General features: G+C 64.4%; 2 protein-coding genes across 2 annotated transcripts; both read left to right on the top strand.

The window, feature by feature from the left end:
• On the top strand, positions 1-1,142 carry SRXN1 (sulfiredoxin 1). Its single transcript, XM_009901784.2, is given in 3 exon segments — positions 1-172; positions 174-527; positions 909-1,142. Coding segments are annotated over 3 exon segments (702 nt in total). The 5' UTR covers positions 1-28; the 3' UTR covers positions 1,113-1,142.
• A 7,441-nt stretch (positions 1,143-8,583) lies between these two features.
• On the top strand, positions 8,584-11,789 carry TCF15 (transcription factor 15). Its single transcript, XM_009901812.2, has 2 exons — positions 8,584-9,127; positions 11,109-11,789. The coding sequence occupies exons 1-2, from the start codon at positions 8,651-8,653 to the stop codon at positions 11,181-11,183; spliced, it is 552 nt and encodes a 183-aa protein (XP_009900114.2). The 5' UTR covers positions 8,584-8,650; the 3' UTR covers positions 11,184-11,789.
• Positions 11,790-17,455: the final 5,666 nt, after the last annotated feature.

The following is a 17,455-nucleotide window of genomic DNA, read 5'->3' as shown; positions in this document are numbered from 1 at the left end:
TGGGGGCACATCCCAGCACCCCGCTGAGATGCCACAGGCCCAGCACAGCAGCCCCAGGGTCGGGGGGCAGGATGGGCACCTCCCATTACACCTCAGCCTCTGCACGCTGAGTGGTGTCCCGCTGGGACGGGGAGCTGAGGGCAGCCCTGGTCACAGCCTCGCCGGGGAGGAGAGGAGCAGGCAGGAGGCCAGGCGGCGCTGGCACCCGTCCCGGCAGCCTGCCCTGCCCCTTCACTGTGACTCTGCAAAACACAGGGGCGGTGGCAGTGACGATGACGATGGCCGGGCAAGGAGGAAGTAGAGGGGCTCGGCTGGGCCGGGCACTGCTAGGGATGGGCGGACGAGCTCAGCCAGCCGGGCGAGAGGAGGGTCGAGGCCAGCTGCCAGCCATGGCTGAGGCTGAAGATGCCAGCATCCACACGAAGCACATCGGGGATGTGCACAACGTGCCCATGGACGTCCTGATCCGGCCCATCCCCGCGGAGCTGGATGCGGGCAAGGTGCAGAGCCTGATGCAGACCCTCCAGGTGAGCATAGCCCTGCTGCCTCCTGGGGTGCTGGGGGGGCAAAACTACCTCGACATCCACCAGTGCCACCCTGGCACCCACCCGTGTTAACTTAGCACCCACCCCGGCACGATGGCACCCACTCTCATTACCCCGGCACCCACCCGTGGCACCCCATAGCCACCCGTGGCACCCCAGCACCCACCCCTGCCATCCTGGCAGCCACCAGTGCCACCCTGGCATGCACTCCCATCATCCTAGCGCTCACTGGTGCCACCCTGGCACCCACTGATTCCACCTTGGGGGGCACTGCCGGGGAAGCTCTCAGCACGGAGGCACCACCACGCTCTGGTTCGGGGATACCGGGGGGTGCATTGCTCCTGGGGCTCTCTCCCTTGGCAGGAGGAGCCCGAGCGGGTGCCCCCCATCGATGTGCTGTGGGTGAAGGGCAGCCAGGGGGGCGATTATTTCTACTCCTTCGGGGGCTGCCACCGCTTCGCCGCCCACCGGGCGCTCAACCGTGAGACCATCCCGGCCAAGATCATCCCGTCCACCCTCAGCGACCTCCGCACCTACCTGGGATCTTCCACGCCCCCCCTGCGCTAACCCGGTGTCCCGGAGGAGGCACAGCGGGGCCCCCCGTCCTGCAGCCCCCCCACGTTCCCCTGGGTCCCCGTGAGCCCCCGGTGGGGATGGTATCAGCGTGCCGGGGCCCTGGGGAGGGTCTGTGCTGTCCCTCCGGTCGGGATGGGGTCAGGGGCTCTCTCTCCCTGGCGCCGGGAAGCTTCCGGGGAGGCGTGGCGCGGCGGGACCAGCAGGTGGCGCCATTGTGCCGCGCTGCGCCCCCCGGAACGGCGGCACCGGGAGAGACCAGGATGGAACGAACTGGGAGGGACCGGGAGGGACGGGGGATGGGAGGAACCGGGAGGGACTACTATGGGGATGGACGGGGAGAGACTGGGCTAGACCGGAAGGGCCCGGGATGGACCGGGAAGGGATATACCGGGAGGGGATAGACCGGGAGGGACCGGGATGGGATAGGATGGGATGGACTGGGACAGAATGGTTCAAATGGGAACGGCTGAACCGGGACGGGCTAAAGCAAGGTATGGCTGAACCGGGACAAGCTGAACCGGGGCGAGATGGGCTCAACCGGGGCACAACTCAACCGGGACGAGCTGAACCGGAGCACAGCTCAACCTAGATGGGCTGAACCGGGACAGACCTGGCTGAACCGGGGCACGACTCAACGGAGAGTGGCTGAACCGGGACAGGCTGAACTGGGGTAGACTGGAACTGGGCCAGGTCACAGCCCATCCAGGGCACAGCTGAACCGGGAAGGGATGCAGGCAAACCGGGACACGGCCGAATCGGGACACAGCTGAACCAGGAGGGATCACAGCCAATCACAGACCTCCCCCAGCGACTCTGGGCTCACCCTGTGCCTGGATCGGGAGGACCCTGGGCTATGCCTGTCCCCTGGACACATCCTGTGGTATTCCCCTCCATGAGGGACACCTCCAGAATGGTGTAGTGGGGACATGAGATCCCCCTGGAATAAAAGCAGTGGAATCCTCATGGCTCTGGGACCTGGGGCTGGGAGCAGGCTATGCAGCACTAGGGCCTGTTGGGACAGGGTGGGGGTTTGAACTCAAAGAGGGAGAATCAAACTGGAGGGAAGAGAGAAATGTTTGACACTGGGGGTGGGGAGAGCCTGGCCCAGGCTGCCCAGAGAGCTGGGAGCTGCCCCATGCCTGGCACCGCTGCAGCTCAGGTTGGTTGGGGCTGGGAGCAGCCTGCTCTGGACTGCAGGGGGTTGGACTGGATGAGCTTGAAAGGTCTCTTCCCACCCAATCCAGTCTGGGGTTCTATGATTCCATGCTGTGCTGGGTTCAGATGTTCTGCCTGACCACACCAAGTACAGCTGGAGCCAGGACCAGCTCAGGAGCAGCTGTGGCAGCTGATACAGCCCCACCACACCAGGATTCCATCATTCCTGCCACATCTTCATCCCATGTGTGGGCTGGAAAAACCACCCTGAGCATCCCTCAGGCATCTCGCTGGGCTGGGAGTTTCGGTCCAGGGAGGAGAATGGACATTGACTCACCCAACCACACTGTGAGTCAGCAGCAGGACCAGGACAGGAACCACAGCTGGACACTTCTGCCTCTGCTTTACCCCTTCAATCATGCTCCTCCCTGGATGGATCCCAACCTCCCAGGGCAGAAATGGGGATGGGGAAAGAGTTGCTGTGCTGGAGCCTCCCTCTGGCGGATGCGAGGGAAGGGGCCGGAGGGAGACTCCAGCCCAGCAGAGCTCCTTGTGCCATATCAAAGCCACTTTCCACCAGGAGGAAGCCCTGCAAGTGTTCATGGAGAGAGCAGCACTCCCTGGTGCCTCATAAATTTCTCCACAGAATTGTGGCGTGCTAAAAAGTTTCCTCCCGTTAAAGAGCTGGGAGAGGGGGATGGGGGGAAGGGAGGAAGTGGCAGCTCCTGAAGCAATGGGGGGGAGCATCATCAAGGTGCCCCCACCCCCCAAATAGGTGAGGTAGGGCAGGGGGGTTTGTTCAGGTTTGGGGTTGTTCTCCCAGTGCTGGGCATCTTCTTGCCCCCTCCATCTTCCCTGGGTTTGTGACTCTTCAAAAGGGAGTTGGATGTTGGCAGAGCTGGGACCCCACGAGCAGGGATGGACCAAAGCTGCCCAGATCCTGCAGCCCCCCTCTCCCTGCATCCCCACCCCCCCCCACCTCCCACCCCCCTTGGTGCTTATTCCACCTGGGAAAACCACTTGCAGCTTCCCATTTGCTGCAAACTGTGCCACGATGCCCGTGCCAGCCCCACCAGTGCCCTCTGACACTGCTCCTAAGGGTTGGTGGCACCATCCAGGAGCCAGGGCAGGGCACTGTGTCCAAGGGGCTGGCCACTGGGTTTGATCCGGGGGGGGCGGGTCTCCGGTGCTGGGGGGCACATCCCCGGCGCTGGCAGCATGAAACGCTGCTCTCTAGCTGGCACTACCGGGGCCACGAGCCCCCGGCCGGCACTGGAGTGTCTCTCACCAGAGGCAGCTCCATCCGTCCGTCTGTCCCTCCACCTGTCCCCCTTCCCTCTGCCTGACCCGCGGGGTCTCCGGTGTCACCGGCTGACAGCCGATCCCGGCTGCCTCCAATCCATTCGTTCCGGGGCAGGAACAAAGGCGCTTTGTGGGCTCCCTGCTCCCAGCCCAAGCTGACTGGGGGGGTCCCAGCTCCGGAACTGGGACAGACTTGCCCATGTGACAGGCGTGTAATGCCTTCCAGACCAGCAGCCCCTGCCTGCAGGTACAGCCCGGAGGGTGGAGGGGACCCGGGGCTCCCCACACTGCTTCTGGGGACACCTCAGCACAGCCCTCACCCCGAGGGGGCAGGCAGGGACTTCTCCCAGGGCCACCTTTCGTGATGCTCCCCCAAAAGGTCCCACAACACCATGTCCCTGTGAGCCCACTCTGCTGTTCCTCCCTACCCAGCCCCTCCACCACCCCCATGTTTGCTGGCCTCTGTGTGGGAAAGCAGAGGCAGCCTTCCCCCCCTCCTCGGATCAGATCCCATCCCAGTGGGAAGCATTTGGGCTCAGATGCTGCAAGTGTCCAGCCAGCCAGGGCAATGCTCCCTGAGCTCATCTGCAACGGGGCTGTGGCCCCAAAACTGGGGAGCTGGGGACAGATGTGGCAGTGCTGGGGACACCCCTGTGCCAGGGCAGCTGTGGGGTGCAGGGCCAGGCAGCGCCCTCGGGGGTCTCAATGAGATGGGTTGGGCCAGGCAACAATCAGATGGGATGGGATGAGACGGGATGGGTAGGACACAATGGGATGGATGAAATGGGATGGGACAGGGCATGATGAGATGGGATATGATGGGATGGAGTAGATGGGATGGATTGAATGGAACAGGGTGAGATGGGATGGGATATGATGGGATGGATGGAACAAGATGGGGCAGAGTATGATGGGATGTGATGTGATGGTACAGGATAGGATGAGAGAGGATGGATGGGGTGGGATGGGGTGCAGTGGGGTGGGATGGGTCAATCCAGCACTGCTCCGTGGGGCTCAGCAGGGTCAGCCCTGCTGTCCTGGCCACCACATGTGCTGCCGTTGCCGCGGGTCTGGAATCCATTTGCCTCGCCGGCAGCAGTGTTTTCCCAGCAGGGCTGGAGCGGCCCCGGGGGCTGGGGGCAGCCCTGGCCCCCCGGCCCATCTGCTCCCTGTTTATTTTCTTACACTTAAGTATCACCTCGCAGATAAACACTCCCCGGAGCGGGGGGGGCACGGGGCGGGGGGGCATTTCCCTGCCCGCAGATACGGAGCTCTGCCCTTGGGCTGTCCAGCACCCCCATTCCAGAGACGTCCCCACAATTGCCAGCCTGCTCCTTGGGGGGTGCCTGATGGCTTGAGCTGAGGTCGTGGCCGACCCATGCAGGGTCCCGTCCACCCCACGTCCACCGTGGGTGCCCGCCCCTCTGTGCCAGGACACCATCTCACATGCCCATGCCCAGTTTGTCTCAGCTGGGAAAGCCCTGACGCCAAGCACAACTCTGCCCTGGCACCAGCCCGGCTGAGTCCGAGCCGAGGTGTTGTGTCAGGGGGTGCAAGCTCGGGGACACTCATCCTGTCCCCCACGCTCGACGGGCAGCACAGGAAAACCCAGCTGGTGCCGCACAGGCAGCAGCATCCGCAGGCAGCTGGCCAGGCAGGAGCCGGCAGCGTTCCGGCAGCATCCCCTGCTTCCCATGGCTCCCTCGGCTCTCCTGACCGGGAGTGAAGGCTCTGTCCACTCCCCGTGCCAGGCACTGCGGGGGGATTCTCACCCCCCCGTGTGTGCCAACCTGGGGAGCTCTCTGCAGCAAGAAGGCAGCGGCAGCTGGGGGCCTGCCTGGCACACGGAGATGCTCTGCCTGTGCCAGCACACACGTGCACATGGAGACACACACGTGTGCACACACAGGGATACCCACACCCCTGTGACCACACGTGAATGGGTACCCACATGTGTGCACAGCCATGCACAGCCATGCACACAGGTGCACACACATGCACACACATGCACACACATGCACAGCCATGCACAGCCATGCACACAGGTGCACACACATGCACACACATGCACAGCCATGCACAGCCATGCACACAGGTGCACACACATGCACAGACATGCACAGCCATGCACACAGGTGCACACACATGCACAGACATGCACACACATGCACAGCCATGCACAGCCATGCACAGCCATGCACACACGTGCACACACATGCACACACATGCACAGACATGCACAGCCATGCACACAGGTGCACACACATGCACACACATGCACAGCCATGCACACAGGTGCACACACATGCACAGCCATGCACACAGGTGCACACACATGCACACACATGCACACACATGCACAGCCATGCACAGCCATGCACACAGGTGCACACAGGTGCACACACATGCACAGCCATGCACAGTCATGCACAGCCATGCACACAGGTGCACACACGTGCACACAGGTGCACAGACATGCACAGACATGCACAGACATGCACACAGGTACACACACGTGCACATACATGCACAGACATGCACACACATGCACACAGATGTAAGCCATGCACACACATGCACAGCCATGCACAGCCATGCACACAGGTGCACACACATGCACATGTATGACTGCCCCACACCTCACCCCTCCAAAGCCTGCTGCTCCTCCCCTACCCATGTCCCATCCTCCCCCCCAGCAGCACAGCCCCCCAGCACCCCAAGCCTGGCTGTGCCCCCCCGCAAAACACCCCAGGGCAGCTCGACTGGGCCTCAGGACCGGGGTCTCTTCCCTCTGCACCCCAGCCCTTCCCTGCCAGCTGGTGGCCATGTGTGGGGTGGCTGCAGCTGAGTACACAGCCCCTGCCATCCGTCTTGCCTCCTGTCAGGGGGCTGCCGTGGCCCCCCAGCCCCAGCCCAGCAGGATGCAGGGGCGAGAATGGGGTGAGAATGGGGGCTCCCCTCTCTGCACAGGCACCTGCCTGCTCCCTGCCCGCTCCTCGCCTGCCGTGCCAAGGGTTTGCAAAGCCCCAGCTCTGCCCTGGGCACCTCTGGAGGGGCAGAACTGGCCCCCAGTCTGTGCCCGGGTGGGGGCTAGGAGAGGGTTGGGATCCCTGGCAGGGACTGGTGTCCGGCAAGGTGAGGGAGGTGGCAAGGGACACGTCTGCCATGGCATCATGGACACCCGGAGCAGCCCTTCAGGCCCCCAGCCCCAGCAGGACCTCCGGCCCCCGCCGCGGCCCTCTGCCCCCTGCCGTGTGATTTACAGGCTCTGCTCAGGCGGCCAAATGGGGAAGGAAAACAGGGCAGGGGGGTCCCGCCGGCCGGGGGGAGAGGGGCCGTTTGCTCACAGCTGGTGGGATGGGGGGCAGTGAAGTGGTGCCAGTGCTGGCAAGCACAGCCAGCCCTGCCGTGGTCCCACCAGAGACAAAACTTGGCACATAGCAACACCTCCACACCCTGGAGGGGACCCACTGGCTCAGGAGCCACATCGTGAGCTCCAGTCCTGCAGCCATGGGGCCGTGGGGCACAGTGGGATGTGATGCCAGCCCATCCCATGGCCCCCTGCCCACCTCCCCTCTGTTGACCACCACACTCTGGCATCTGCAGTGTGCCTGCTGTGTCCTTTGGCCACCACCCCAGCCCCCACCAAGCCCCTGAGCTGCCTCTTTTTGCCTCTCTGGCTGAAGATTTTCCCTGTCATCCCACTCCAGCTGAAGGGCTGGTGGCCAGATGTGGAGCACAGCTGGCACAAGCTGGCACTGCGGCTACCGAAAGGCCCCAGGGCCATGTCCCAGGCAGCCCTGGGGCCATCTGCTGGGCTCTGATTCTTGCCTTCCATCTGCCTTGGCTGCTTGACCTTCCGTGCCTGGAGCATCCCTGAGCCATCAAACTCTGCCCGAGGCAGCTGGGGAGGAAGGCAGGCAGGAAACCTCCGCTGCTCACCCCCGCCCCCACCTGCTCTCGGGGGTGCCAGGCTTGGAGTGACTGCAGAGCAGGACGCCCAGAGACCTCCCTGGTGAGGAGGAGCAGGGGGTGGCCAGTGCCTGTGGTATTGGGTGCCCAGGAAGGACTGGGAGGCGACCATCGACCAGTAAACTGGGTGCCCCCCCCAGCCCTCGCCGGGACGCTCTCCCCTGGCAGGAAAGGACTCTGTGTTTCCACTGCCGGCACACTCCTCCTCCCTCCCGGCAAAGGAAACGCTGCTGCTGCCTGGCAGCGCTGCCTGCCACACCGCACACGCCCCTGCCCACGGCCCCCTGTCCCCTCCCGCGGTGGGCAGACAGGGTGCCAGGCCCTGAGGGTAGAGGGGCAACGGGTGTGGAGCATCCCTGTGGGCATCGTGCCCTCGCTGCTCCCTTCCCACCCCAGGACGCCCTCCTGGGCACAGATTCTGCCCCAGTGGGGCACAGAGGGGTGTTGAGAGCAGTGTGTCCCCCACTGGCATTCTGTCCAATAAACACCCCGAGGACCACACTGGTGCCACCCACTCCTGGGTACCTATCCCATCCCAGTTCCTGTGCCCCGTGTTTGCCCTGTGCCAATCTGTATGGGACTTAGGGATGGCAGGGCACAGGGGCTGGGGACACGCTGCCCAGGGGCTGGCACTGCATATGGCATCACTCAGCAGGTGTCACAGGCAGAGGTTTGGAGTTCTTGCCATGTGGTGGCTCTGGCGCTGTGGCACTGCCAGGGTCTGGCACCAGTGCCACGGGCATGAGCCGGAGCCCGGCCGCGGGCGCAAGGTGCCTGCAGCCAGGCCGGCGTGCCGGAGCAGGGCCAGGCCAGTGGCCGGAGCCAGCACTGGCTCTCTCAGGCTGGGGCGAGGACGCTGGACTCTGGCCGGTAGCTCGGGGGGCTGGCTGGGGGTGGGCTCCAGCGCCAGCCCCTCCCCGGCTGTATAAATCCCGATATCCCCCACAGACACTCATCCCAGCCCCGCTCCGCAGCGGAGCAGCCGCGGGAAGGCGTCCGGAGCCGGCCGTTTGTTGCGGGGGGGGGGCGGGGGGGGAAGTCTCCCCGCAGCCCTGGGGGTCCCCCCAGCAGGGCGGGGGGCACTGGCGGGGCACCAAACCATGGCCTTCACCATGCTGCGTCCCGTGGCCGCCCGCGTCCTCTACCCTGACCTCAGCATCCTCTCGGAGGACGAGGAGAACCGGAGCGAGAGCGAGACGTCGGACCAGTCGTTCGGCTGCTGCGAGGGGGCCGAGGCTCGCCGCAAGCTGCCGCGCAAACCGGGGCCCATGGTGATGGTGAAGCAGCGGCAGGCGGCCAACGCGCGGGAGCGGGACCGGACCCAGAGCGTCAACACCGCCTTCACCGCCCTGCGCACCCTCATCCCCACCGAGCCCGTGGACCGCAAGCTCTCCAAGATCGAGACCCTCCGCCTGGCCTCCAGCTACATCTCCCACTTGGCCAACGTGCTGCTGCTGGGCGAGGGCTGCGAGGACGGGCAGCCCTGCTTCAGTGCCATCTACGGCGCCAAGGGGGACCTGGACAGCAAGCAGCCCCGCAGCATCTGCACCTTCTGCCTCAGCAACCAGCGGAAAGGGGTGAGCAGGGAGTGGTGGGATGAGTCCTGGGCTGAGTGGGGTAGGAGGCTCATAATGTCCCCCATAGGATGGGGGACAGCGGCCCATGACTGGAATGAGCAGGCTCAGAGTGTCGCCATGGGATGGGGGATAGCAGCCTCTGCCTGGGCTGAGAGGGGCAGGAGGTTCAGAATGTTGCCATGGGATGGGGGATAGGAGCCCCTGTCTGCGCTGGGCAGGGCAGGAGGCTCGGCACATTCCCATGGGATGGGGGATAGGAGCCCCTGTCTGCGCTGGGCAGGGCAGGAGGCTCGGCACATTCCCATGGGATGGGGGATAGGAGCCCCTGTCTGCGCTGGGCAGGGCAGGAGGCTCGGCACATTCCCATGGGATGGGGGATAGGAGCCCCTGTCTGCGCTGGGCAGGGCAGGAGGCTCGGCACATTCCCATGGGATGGGGGATAGGAGCCCCTGTCTGCGCTGGGCAGGGCAGGAGGCTCGGCACATCGCGGTGAGAACCACAGGCTCCGGCTCCAGCCCCCCCTGGAAGCTTCGGCCGTTCCCGGCCAAATGCTGCTGGTAGCCGCACGCCCACAGCTCCCGCTGGCGTCAGAGGGCCGGGCTGCTCCCCCACGTCCGCCCGGGCCGGGGAGGTCTCGGGGGGTTAAACAGTCACCCCAGTGCTGGGGGCACTTGGCCGGCCCGGGGGCGGAATTCTGAGACTGAAGGCTGACCTCATCCCAGCGCTCAGCCCCATCCCAGTCCCTGACCCCATCCCCAACCCTCCAGCCCGGGCACTGTCCCAGGCAGCACCTTGGCATGATGGAGACAGGCAAGGCACTGCAAGCACCCTGCAAAGGGGGAGCAGGCAGGGGTCCCTAGCCCCTGGCCCCACTCAGAGGGTCCCATCCAGGGATCTGACCTGCCCTGTCTGCATGGCTGACCCCCCACCCCAGCACCCTGAAGGTTGGAGGGCACCTTGCTCATCCTGCTGCCCAGTGTGGGGTCCAGATTGCCCCTGCTCCAGGGAGGGCTGTGCAGGACTCAGTGTGAGTGACTGGCAGCTTCCCATGGCCTGTCTGGTCACACATGGGTTAACTGGGGGGGTTCTCATGGGATTGTGGTCCAGGATCAGCCAGGAGCCCGTGTGAGACCCCCAAGCTGTCCCATGGGTGACCCTGAGCAGCACTGCCCTGGGGCACACTCCAGCCCTCAGGGCTCTTTTGGTTTCTGCTGCTACAGCTTTTAATTGCTCCTGGGCCCTCCATGGCTGGCTGGACTCTGCAGCCTCCCTGGGAGACCCCCATCCAGGGCTGAGCTGTGCCCCTGGGCTGCTCCCCAGGCTGGAGCAGGGAGGTGGCACAGAGCTGGGAACTCCTGTGGCACCCAGGATGACTGGCATAAAGGCAGGAGCTGGGAGCTGCACCTCCTGACCCTGGGGCTGAGCTGTACCAGGCTGTATTGGGCTGCAAATAGGCTGGGCCAGGCTGGAAATGGGCTGTCCTAGGCTCTGCTGAGCCCTGCTGGGTTATACTGGGCTGTCCTGGGCTAGACCTGGGCCACGCTGGGCTGTGCTGGCTTATACCAGACTGAAGTTGTGCTGGGAGGTTGGGTTTAACCTCCTCATCTCCAGCAGGGCCATGGGTCTGTCTGGGAGCTGTGGGTCTGTCCAGAGACCATGGTGGCATCAGCCTTGCCCCCAGGCCTGAGCATGGAGGCACTTGGGGGCCATGCCCCTGCAGCGTGGCAGAGCCACGAGTGGTCCTGTCGCAGCAGCCACCCCGGAGCTGCCCACGCAGCCACTTGATGGGCACAGTTCTTTCTGCCTGTCCATGCCAGGCAGCCCACCCGTGGCACCAGCTGTTTAGGAGCAACTCCTCCAGGCAGAGCTGGCATAGGGTGGAACCCCAGCGGTGGTTGGGACTGGTGGTGGGACCCCAGTACCCCCCAGTGCCACCCAGTGCCACCCAGAGCTCTACATCTCTCCCCTCCTATTTCCACAGGGCGGCCGGAGGGACCTCGGGGGCAACTGCCTGAAGGTTCGGGGGGTGACCCCGCTGCGAGTGTCACGGAGATGAGCCGGGGGCCAGCAGCGCCCACCTGAGACAGCGGCCAGCAGCGGGCGGCGCCCCCGCAGCCCGCAGCGGGGAGGGAGGGAGCTGCCCGCACGAGGTGGCAGCGGCCGAGCCTGGCACCGCGGGCTGGCACTGAACCCACACCGGCCCCGGAGCCGTCGGTGGGGCGGGAGGACGCTCCCCACGGGCCGAGGCCACCCGCACGGGGCAGGACCGGGGAGGGGGTCCCCGCGCCCCGGGGGCTGGACTGGCAGGGGTCCGTGCGCGGCCGGCGGCGAGGCCTCCCCGCGGGGGGGGCGGTGCGGTGGCCCCGCGGGTGCTGGTGGTGCTCGTGCGGCCGCTTGGACAATAAACCTTATTTTTGTGATGGGCCGAGCCTGCCAGCCTGGCGTGGGGCACGGGGGGGGGGCACGGGGGGTCACCAAGACGGCCCCAGACCCCCAACCCTGAGCCCATCCTTGCTCCGTGCCCCTGGAGCCGGTGGGATCGTCCTGGCTCTCCCCACGGGTAAGACCCCTGGACACACGGTGTCACTGTGTCCCCAGGGCCCTGCCAACGGCCTTGGCACTAATGTGGTTTGTGCCATGGGATGGGGATGGCACTGCCAGCCTCGTGCCACAGCCACAGGTGCCTGGCTGGTGAGCTGGGGTTGGTGTCGCTGCTTTTGTACCTCCTCCGCCTGGTACGTTGCGAGTGCCAGCACCACCACCACCATGACTGCCACCACCACCATGACTGCCACCACCACCATGACTGCTGCCATCACTGCAACTGCCACCAGCACCATGACTGCCACCAGCGCCATGACTGGCCCCCCTGCTGCCATGGCCACCACCACGGGGACTGTCACCATCAGCATGCCGGCCAACCAGCCCCATGCATGGTGGGGCTGCAGCCAGCAGCACCTGCATGGGGTCAGGCGGGGACACAGGGGGTTCCCAGGCTGGGCCCCCCCCCGAGACCCTGCTCTGTGGGGCCAGACTGGGCTGAGCTGGGCGCTGGGGAGCACCGAGCCTGGGAAAGGTGCTCTGAGAGTCACCGCTGCTCCCAGGGGCTGGAGCAGAGGCAGCTGTGGCCGGGGGCTGCCGGGGTGACCCCCCCAGGGGCTGTGGGACCAGACCTGCCCCATCTCCCCAGGATGCTGGAACCAGCAGGGAGTAGTGGGAGCACTGGGGAGGTCCCGCAGCAGCCTGCCCTGGGGATGGGCTGAAGGTGGGACCTCCCCAGCACCTTTCAGCACCCCCCCCCGGTCAGCCGAGGCAAGCCTGCCCTGCTCTCCCTCCCTCCCCCCGGGGTTGATTTATGGAGCTGACAGCTCAGCACAGCTGTGAGAGCTGCTCCCAGGCAGGGACCCGGCGGGGGGGAGGTTTGTTCTCAGCGTGGCTAATGTGTCCCAGACCCCCTGAAACAGCCGTGAGATTCTGCAGCCAGCCCAGGACACAGAGCCCTGCCCCAGGTTTATTGGGGGGCAGGGGCAGGGGGGACAGCCAGCACATGAAAGGGCACCGACACCTTGAAGTGGTGTCTCTGGAGCCCCCAGAGGGGCCAGTAAGGCTTGGTGGTCCCAGTGCTGGGGGCACAGAGCTGAGTACACTGCTCACAGTGCGTCCCAGCTGCTGGGATGTGGGCTCCAGCGCATCCCAGGGCTGGGCATGAGAGTCCCAGCACCTCCCAGCGCCAGCCACTGGAGCTCCAGCAGGTTCACATGTCAAGAGTCCCAGCACAGAGCTGTGCACCCAGTATGTTCCAGTGCAAGGGACTAGGGCCCCAGCAAACTCCAGTGTGAAGGTCATGGATCCCAGCATATCCCAGGGCTAGGGCCATGGGTTCCAGCATGTCCCAGTGCTAGAGTCATGGGTTCCAGCATGTCCCAGTGCTGCTACTGGAATCCAGCATATCCCAGTGCTGGGACTGGAATCCAGCATGTCCCAGTGCTGGGGCCATGGATCCCAGCATATCCCAGTGCTGAGACTGTGGGTTCCAGCATATCCCAGTGCTGGGACTGAAATCCAGCATGTCCCAGTGCTGGGGCCATGGGTTCCAGCATGTCCCAGTGCTGGGGGCTATGGGGCAGTCATGGGACAGACTTGGGTCCCAGCATGTCCCAGAGCAGGAGCTGTGCACCCAGTCTGTCCCAGCGCTGGGGTTATGGATTCCAGCACGCTCCAGCACTGGGACTGCAGTCCCCTGTGTCAGCACTGGGACTATGGATCCCAGCTCGTCCCAGTGCCAAGCCTATGGGTCCCAGTGCCAAGCCTATGGGTCCCAGCCCGTGCCAGTGCCAAGCCTGCAAAGCCCCAGTACATTCCATCCCCTCCCAGCACCGAGAGAGGGAAACGGTGACTCAGAGGTGCCGGAGCCTGCCGGGATGCTGGGAGCCGGGTGCCCCTTTGCCCCCCCACGCCCCCCACGGGACAACCCCGGGGCCCACCACAACCCCCATCACCCATGGGTGCTGCCACGGCCCCGCAGCAAGCCCTGCCCCACCGCCTCTCGCGCTCCCCTCCCATCCTCTCCCCTTCCTGCGCTCGGACACCCTTGGAAAGGCTCTTGGCCGCTTGCTCTGAGACAGGAAGGTGTCCCCGAGTCTCAGGAAGGAAAAACACTCAGTGCTGAACCCACCAAGACCGTCTCTGAGGGGCCATGGCTGGAGAGGCTCCAGCCCTGACATCACCTGGGAACTGGAACCAGAACCGCAGCTGCACTCCGCGCCTGCTGTTTGGTTTTTTTCTTTAACTTGTGTTTTTAAACTTTCTTTTTATAGAGGATTTTTTCTTTTTTCTTTTTTTTTTTAGCTTTCCCCTTTCCTTTCTCCTTTCCCCTCCCAAATATTTCAGTTGAACCTTGCTGGGCCAGCCAGGCTGGAATGCAGCAGAGCTGCGCCCGAGGCCGAGAGCGGCGGCGCTGGGCGGGCGAAGCCAGGGCCGGCTGGGCAGAGGCTGCCGGAGCCACGGGCAGGGCTCACTCCCCACTGATGGGAGGCCAGGACCCCACAGCCCCCAGCACCACAGTGCACTGTGGCTGGGGGAAAGGGAGCTGTGGCCTTGGGGGGGCTTGGGGAGAGTCAGGGCGGGCACGGCGGTGTGGGGGGGTGGAGGGCAGAGGGGGGCAGGCAGAGCCTTCGGTCACTGGGCAGCACTGCCCACCCAACCCATGGGTCTGTGATGGGGTAGGGAGGTCAAGCTGTGCCTGAGCCCGAGCCTGAGCCTGAACTTGAGTCTGAGGCCAAGCCTGAGCCTGAGTCTGAACCTAAACTTGAGCCTGAGCCTCAGCCTTACTCTGAACCTAAACTTGATCTTGAGCCTGAGCCCAGGTCTGAATTTATTTTGAGCCTGAACCTGAGCCCAAATCTAAACTTAATTTGATCCTGAGCCCAAATACGAACTTTACTTGAGCCTGAGCCTGAGTCCAAATCTGAGCCTGCACTTGATCCTGAGCCTGAGCCAGCCAGGCAAGCAGAGCCAGGCGGTGATGTGGACCATGAAGGCAGGTTTCACCCCCAGGATCCAGCCCTCCTCATGTCTTCTCCTTTGGGCGCTGCCCAGCCCTCCCCAGGCTCTTTCCAGAGCAGGAGCTCAGGACAGACCCCAACATGTTTTGCATTGGAGCAGAGGAGGACAAAGGGCTGTGAAGACACCTCCAAGGACTAGATGGCAGCAGGTGGGGGCGGGGGACAAGGAGACAGAGGATAAAGGGGCAGGACAGGATGGAGGGAAAGACCTGGGAGGGATTGGTAGCCCTGGATGGGGATGGGATGGATAGGCCATGAACCACCATGTGATGGGCATGCTGGGATGGGATGGGATGGGATGGGATGGGATGGGATGGGATGGGATGGGATGGGATGGGATGGGCAGACCAGGGCTCAGTGTGGTGGCCCCTGGGCTGGGCTGCTGAGCAGTCCCTGCCTCCCCACGCTGACAGAGACAGACTGCCACCAGCGTCCTGCTAAAGTCCCTGGTGAATCAACAGAGCGAAGGAGCTCCTGGAGACCCCTCCAGAGCACTCACCAGCCCCTCACCACCCTGCTGGGGCCAGCAGCAGCCCCTGCCACCTTACCCCATCCCCGAGGGACCCACAACCCGAAGGCCACAAGGTCTCACCCATCCCAGGGGCGCAGAGGGACACCAGCGCGCCGCTGTCACCCAAGGGCTCCCCAGGCCCCTCAGAGCTGCCCACCCCGAGGTGGGGTCCCTGGGGACACGGGCCCCAGGCAGGGACAGGGTGTGAGGGCGCAGCACGGGGTGAAGCCCAGGTTAATCTCCCAGTGGAGCTTCCCTCTGCAAACAATAAGACAATGCCCGGCCAGGAGCCGCCTGCGTAACCAGCGGCACGGAGGGGAAGTTGTAATAGTTGGACTTAGCACTCAGTAAATTAAGGAAGAAAAAGGAAAAAGGGCTGGGGGTAATCAGAGAAAGGCTGGCCCCGTGCCCTGCCCCACGGCCAGCAGCTTCAGGGGGCTCAGCTCAGCCCCGGGAGCCAGCGGAGGGGACCGGCAGGGGACAGGCACGTCCTCACGGGGGGGACACAGCCCAAAGGGGTGAGGCTGGGGTAGGCAGTGGGCAGCAGTCACACAAACACAGCATCTCCTCTGACACCAGAGAAGGGATCTGGGCCAGGAGTTTATTTTAATCCAGACCTGCTCATGGGAAAAAAAAGTCCTGTTTCTGCAGCTGGGGTGGCCGGGCAGGAGAGGACCTTCGGGGGACAGTCACCTCCAGCTGACAGGGGTGGCAGGGGGGGGTGATAAGTGAGGGGGGTCTCTCAGGGTGTCTTTGGGGCTGTGTGGTGTGAGGGGTCCCTCTGAGTCCAAAGGAGGGTGGGGGGGCATGACCCTTCCCATTCACCCACAACCCTTCCCATTCACCCCCTGCCTGCCCTGGCCCCACTGAGGTGAGCAGGGCAGGGGGCACACGGGAAACCTCGGGGTGCAGGTTAGGAGGTGCAGAGCTGAACCCCACCCTGTGGGGCTCGAACTGAGGGGGCTCAGGAGGGCTCTGTGTGCTCTGAGCAGGGGTGCCCCCCAGTTCATGGACCCCAAGACCGGGGGCGTGGGGCAGAGCTGGACTTCGAGGGCTGGGGCGGGTGGGGGAGAGGTGACCCGCGGGCAGCAGCGGCGGCAGCGGCAGGCAGGGGAAGGCTTTCGGCACGCAGCCGCTCACCGGGAGCCCATTTCCCCCCAACGGGAGCCGTTATCAGCGGCGAATACTCGGGAGTGGTCCCAGGGGGGACCTCCAGCCCTTCCCCTCCACCTAGCCCAGCGCTGTCCCGCTCCGGCCCACGTCAATGCCGCCGAGAAGGTGTCGGAACAATCGCCTGACAAAGAGCTATTTTTAGGGGCCGGGGCTCGCAGCGAGGATACGGCCGGGCCGCTGACAATGGGGGGAAGGGGGCCGGGCTTCCCCCGCCAGCACTCGGCAGCAGAAGGACCTGGAAGATTTCCTCGATGACCCAGGCCCGTACAATACAAGGAAAGCACAAGAGGGAGATACCCCCGCCAAGACGAGCTGCTCCTTTACCTAATGGCAGTGACCCACCCGGGCTGAGGGGCTGTGGGAGTGGGGCCAGCAGCCTCCCCTGGGGGTGACTCCCTTGCTGGGCAGGGGGGGCAGCAAGGTGAAGCGTGGCTGTCCAGGAGGGTAAGGGGAGCCGCCGGGAGGGGTCGAGGCTGGCTCCTGCCTGCTTGTGCTTGGACGTGGCGCTTGGTGCCATGGTCTAGTCGTGAGGTCTGTGGTGTGACAGGTTGGACTCGATGATCCTCGAGGTCTCTTCCAACCTTGGTGATGCTGTGAGACTGCCACACACCCAGGGGTGATCTGGCCCCTGAGCTCAGCACTGGCGAGGCTGGCTGGAATGCTGGGGCTGTGCCCCTGCACTGCACACTGGGGAGGCCACACCTCGAGTACTGGGCTCAGTTTTGGGCTCCTCACTCCAAGAAGGACACTGAGGAGCTGGAGCAGGTCCAGAGAAAGGCAACCAAGCTGGGAAAGGGTCTGGAGAACAGGGCTGATGGAGCAGCTGAAGGACCTGGGGGTGTTCAGCCTGGAGAAAAGGAGGCTGAGGGGAGACCTTGTGGCTCTCTGCAGCTCCCTGAGAGAAGGCTGGAGCCAGGTGGGGGTTGGTCTCTTCTCCTAAGGAACAAGTGACAGGACAAGAGGAAACAGCCTCAAGCTGTGCCAAAGGAAGTTTGAGTTGGTTATTAGGAAGAATTGCTGCACTGAAGGAGCTCTCAGGCATTGGAATGGCTTTGACTCAGGGAGATGGTGGAGTCCCCA

The sequence above is a fragment of the Dryobates pubescens genome, chromosome 26 (assembly GCF_014839835.1).
Source record: "Dryobates pubescens isolate bDryPub1 chromosome 26, bDryPub1.pri, whole genome shotgun sequence".
Lineage (NCBI taxonomy): Eukaryota > Metazoa > Chordata > Aves > Piciformes > Picidae > Dryobates > Dryobates pubescens.
Note: the sequence above shows the minus strand (reverse complement) of the source record. Positions and strands in the feature narration are given on the sequence as shown.